The sequence below is a fragment of the Chaetura pelagica genome, unplaced genomic scaffold (assembly GCF_000747805.2).
Source record: "Chaetura pelagica isolate M959 unplaced genomic scaffold, ChaPel_1.0 scaffold120, whole genome shotgun sequence".
Lineage (NCBI taxonomy): Eukaryota > Metazoa > Chordata > Aves > Apodiformes > Apodidae > Chaetura > Chaetura pelagica.
Genome location: NW_009951952.1, coordinates 2,202,902 through 2,206,709, shown reverse-complemented (window position 1 = coordinate 2,206,709; position 3,808 = coordinate 2,202,902). Strand labels below are relative to the sequence as shown.

The 3,808-nt window shown below is 48.4% G+C and overlaps 1 protein-coding gene across 1 annotated transcript in view; it reads left to right on the top strand.

Annotated features, from left to right (window-relative positions):
• The first annotated feature begins 12 nt into the window (after window positions 1-12).
• ATP10A (ATPase, class V, type 10A) overlaps window positions 13-3,808 on the top strand; it is a 120,997-nt gene continuing 117,201 nt past the window's right edge. Inside the window, exon 1 of the mRNA XM_009998756.1 lies at window positions 13-458. Coding sequence (XP_009997058.1) covers window positions 13-458 — 446 coding nt within the window. The remainder of the gene's footprint in view (window positions 459-3,808) is intronic.

Here is a 3,808-nt window from a genome sequence, read left to right as displayed (position 1 = left end):
GGGGCGGCCGCGATGTCCCGGGGCACGGCAGGAGCGCCCCAGGTGCTGCCCGAGGGGAAGGAGAGGCAGAGGAAGAAGAGGAGGAGGAGGAAGAAGAAGAAGAAGAAGGAGAGCAAGACGCGGCTGGTGCGCTCCAACTTGCTGTGGGCTGAGGCCGAGGTGGAGAAGTCCAAGGGGACGGTCCTGGCCAACAACTGCCTCAAGACCACCAAGTACACGGCGCTCTCCTTCTTGCCCAAGAACCTCTTCGAGCAGTTCCACCGCCTGGCCAACGTCTACTTTGTGTTCATCGCCCTCCTCAACTTCGTGCCCGCCGTCAATGCCTTCCAGCCCGAGCTGGCCTTGGCTCCCGTGCTCTTCATCTTGGCGGTCACTGCCATCAAGGACCTGTGGGAGGATTACAGCCGCTACCTCTCCGACAAGGAGATCAACCACATGGAGTGCCTGGTGTACAGCAGGTGAGGAGGGCTTGTGGGGGGGAGCTGGGGGTGAGCATCGCGCCGGCAGCCCGTGGTGGGAGAAGCAGGGAAGGCAGCAGGTCCGTGGTGGAGCCCTCCAAGCATGAAGAGAACACCCGCTTGCCTCTGGAGCTGGCATCTCCCAGCTCTTTCCTCAGAACTGTGGGAGTTCCCACAGCCTCGGCCCTTCAGGTGAAGTGCAAATCAGCACTGGTCGCTGGGGCCCGGCGGTAAATCACTCGTTTATGAGTAAGCAGCGGGGTTCTTTATGGGTCTGCGCCTCACGCTCCATGCTAGGGAGTGTTTTGGGTTTTAAAGGAAGGGCAGTGCGTGGCAAAGTGAACATAAGCATCAGAAGCAGTATTTGATTTGCCAGCCCTTATGCAAACACTTCCCGGTGTGAGCAGTAATTACACCGGTGTATAATTTCAGGCGTTAATTTGGCAATATGAGACCTCACTCAAGTAATCCGCTCCTAACTCCTCACTGAGTGGAGGAAGGATAGAGGCCAGAGGCTTCTGCATTTGAGTTAGGAGGGAGGTATCATGACAGGTGAATTAGCAAGCCTGAGCTACGTTTGCTGCTCTGAAGAATGAGGCAATCTTTCCATTGAACACTTACTGTTAAGCAAGTGCTTTTTATTTATTGGCTCAAGTGTCATAATTCCTTGTGACTTCACTGTTTCCCAGGGCTCGTGAATGAAGCATGAGATCATTTATCTCCTTCAGATATATATATATATTTTTAAATATAATTATCTGGGTTATACATTTAGAGCACAGCTTTTGTATCCATGAATCAGACTGAAATTACTTTTGTACCAACATCTATGTGCTCAGAATCCAGCCCTGCAGAATTTCTCTATTTGCTTTTCTCTCGCTTCCAGATAGTCACCTTGTAGCAGCTACTGCTAAGATTTTCTGGGGACTGAGAGAAGAACATATTTTCCAAGGGAGCAGATTTTAGTTCTCTTTCCGCTGCTTCTAAGTCCAACAGCAATGAAACACGTGCCAAGAAGCTTACACTCTGATTCCACAGGCTGTCTGGGAGGGGTCCTCCAGGCTGACGTAAGCACAGAGGCAGAGAGCAGCTCTTGTGTTGCGAGAAAGGCATGTGAAAAAAACAACACAGCACAAACCAAACCTAAAAAGAACTCAGAATAGGCTATGTTTTCAACATCAGCAGACTCAGCTTGTTGTTTCACGAACTCCTATCGCCCGAGAAATCTCACCCTGGGATGTTCCCCCATCAGTAGGTATGTACGCATGGGAACACAAGTGAAATGACCTTATTTCTGTAAACTAAACCAAGAATAATCTAGCCAAGTCACACACGTAGGCATTGCTGACCTGAGGCTGTGCCTAGCACCCCGCTTGCCTGGAGTTGTCCTTAACTGAGCACTTTTGGTGTTGAGGGAGATGAGGACAGCTAGTAAGGGACTACTCTTGCAGTTAAGTGCTAATAGGGATGGTTAATCTAACCTTTACGAAGAAAAATCACTTTAGAAACAAGCTCCCATGTCTCCTATGTTGAACAGAAAGAATTACCTGTTGCAGAAGCTGTTAAAAATATTAAGAAATACTGTTGCTGGGGTATTAGTTCTGGAATGTTTCTCCCCCTTGCCAGTTTCCATATCCCGTCTGCTGCCAGAAAAATTAGATGTGACTATAAGAAAAGATGTACCTTTGGTGTTAGTATCATTTGTGCTCTATTGGGAGTCCCGAAAAAGTGCACTGCCCTTTGTACTGCTTACGTTGTGCTGGAGTAAAAGTCAGAATTGTTCCTTTTACTGCAGTTTGGATTACTGTTGAGTGACACTTGGACAGATCAGTTTGAGAGTCGTTTGCCTTGGCCTTTTCATCAAAGGCACATACATGTTAGCCTAATCCCTGGGGGGGAGCAAATGAGGCAGTCTGGGAACTTCTGAAGAACTCATCACCTGTTAAGGCACAGCTTTCTGGCTGAACCAGTGTGTCCTTCCAGCCCTCTGTAGAAGCCTAGTCCCCAGTAGCAGCAGCTCACCTATTTCTTTCTTCCAGCAGTCCCTAGGAAAAGCTCTGCTCCCTCAGTTAAATACAAAACAGGAGGTTAAAATGATTTGCTTATATATTTTTAATTTGTTCACTTTTCCTTCTTTTTAGCCTTCCTTAGGGTGTCACCAAGTCACATTTTAAAAAAACCCCCAGCCCCAGTGGGCGAGGTGGGACTGGAAACTTGCTGGGTTTGGAGATAAAAGCTAAGATTCTCAGTAACTCGAGTGACAGGGAGCCAAGATTGAGAGATCTGTATCAAGGTCATGAAAGTTGCTGGGTGTGAGTTCAGTAAAGTCGTTTTCTCAGAAAGGTGTCGTGCCAGGAGAAACACAAGTGATTGGACATGACTTTTACTTTCCTTCCTTAGACTCTTTGTTTCTGGAAAAATGTTGAAGTATAAATGTCATGCAAGGAAGTAAAAAATGACAGCTCTTCTCCCCACATCCGTTTTATGCTGATCACTTCATCCGTTTTACCACCTTTTGACCAAACCAGACTGTCTCTCTCTCTGTCTCCCCTTGCTCTGCCACGTCTTCGTGGTGTCATGAAGGCAGACTTTGATGCAAGTGCTGTCCCTGATAGAGATGCTTCGGGAGTGGGGCAGGTTAATGAACACAGCTGCAGTTGTGTGCTCCCCGAGGGCTGCCAGGCAGCAGTTGACTCCTCTTGCTGATCAGTACTTAGTAGCTCTGAAAAAGCCCTGCTGTGAGATGGGATGTATCTGAGTGCCAGAGTGGTCCTTTGTGCCATGATGGGCCTCCCTTTCCTGACAGCCTCCCACCCTCCTGCAGCGTTCAATCCAGACTACAGCAAATGACAGCAATTTAAGACAGGGACTTTTTCTTCAGAGTAGCAGAGAACAGCCTTCAGTCGCATGTTATATACTGGTTAGTGACCAAATAAAGACTTAAGTTGGATCCTGTGTATTCTGTCATACATCCTCCATGTGCTGCTTTCATGGCTGCTGAAGTACCTGACCGCTGTTAGATACAAGTAGCAATTAATGATGCAGATACAAGTAGCAACAATTAATGATGCAAGATCTTCAGGACAGAGGGAAAGCAGGAATAGGCAGAGCCAACTGCTACTCACGCCAGCTCACCAGGAGGTGGTTCAAGAGCACGCAGGCAGTGGCCACTACAAGGTCCTCTGGAACAGCCTGTGCAGGCGGATCATGTTGGTGATCTGATGTGGGGGAAAACACTGCTCTCCTGTTGCTCACTGCTTGACAGCTGGAGCCCAGACAAGGCCTTCTTCCTCTCTCCTGCCCAGTGGTGTGGACTCAGATGACCCATTCTCATACAGCCACTGCTGAAC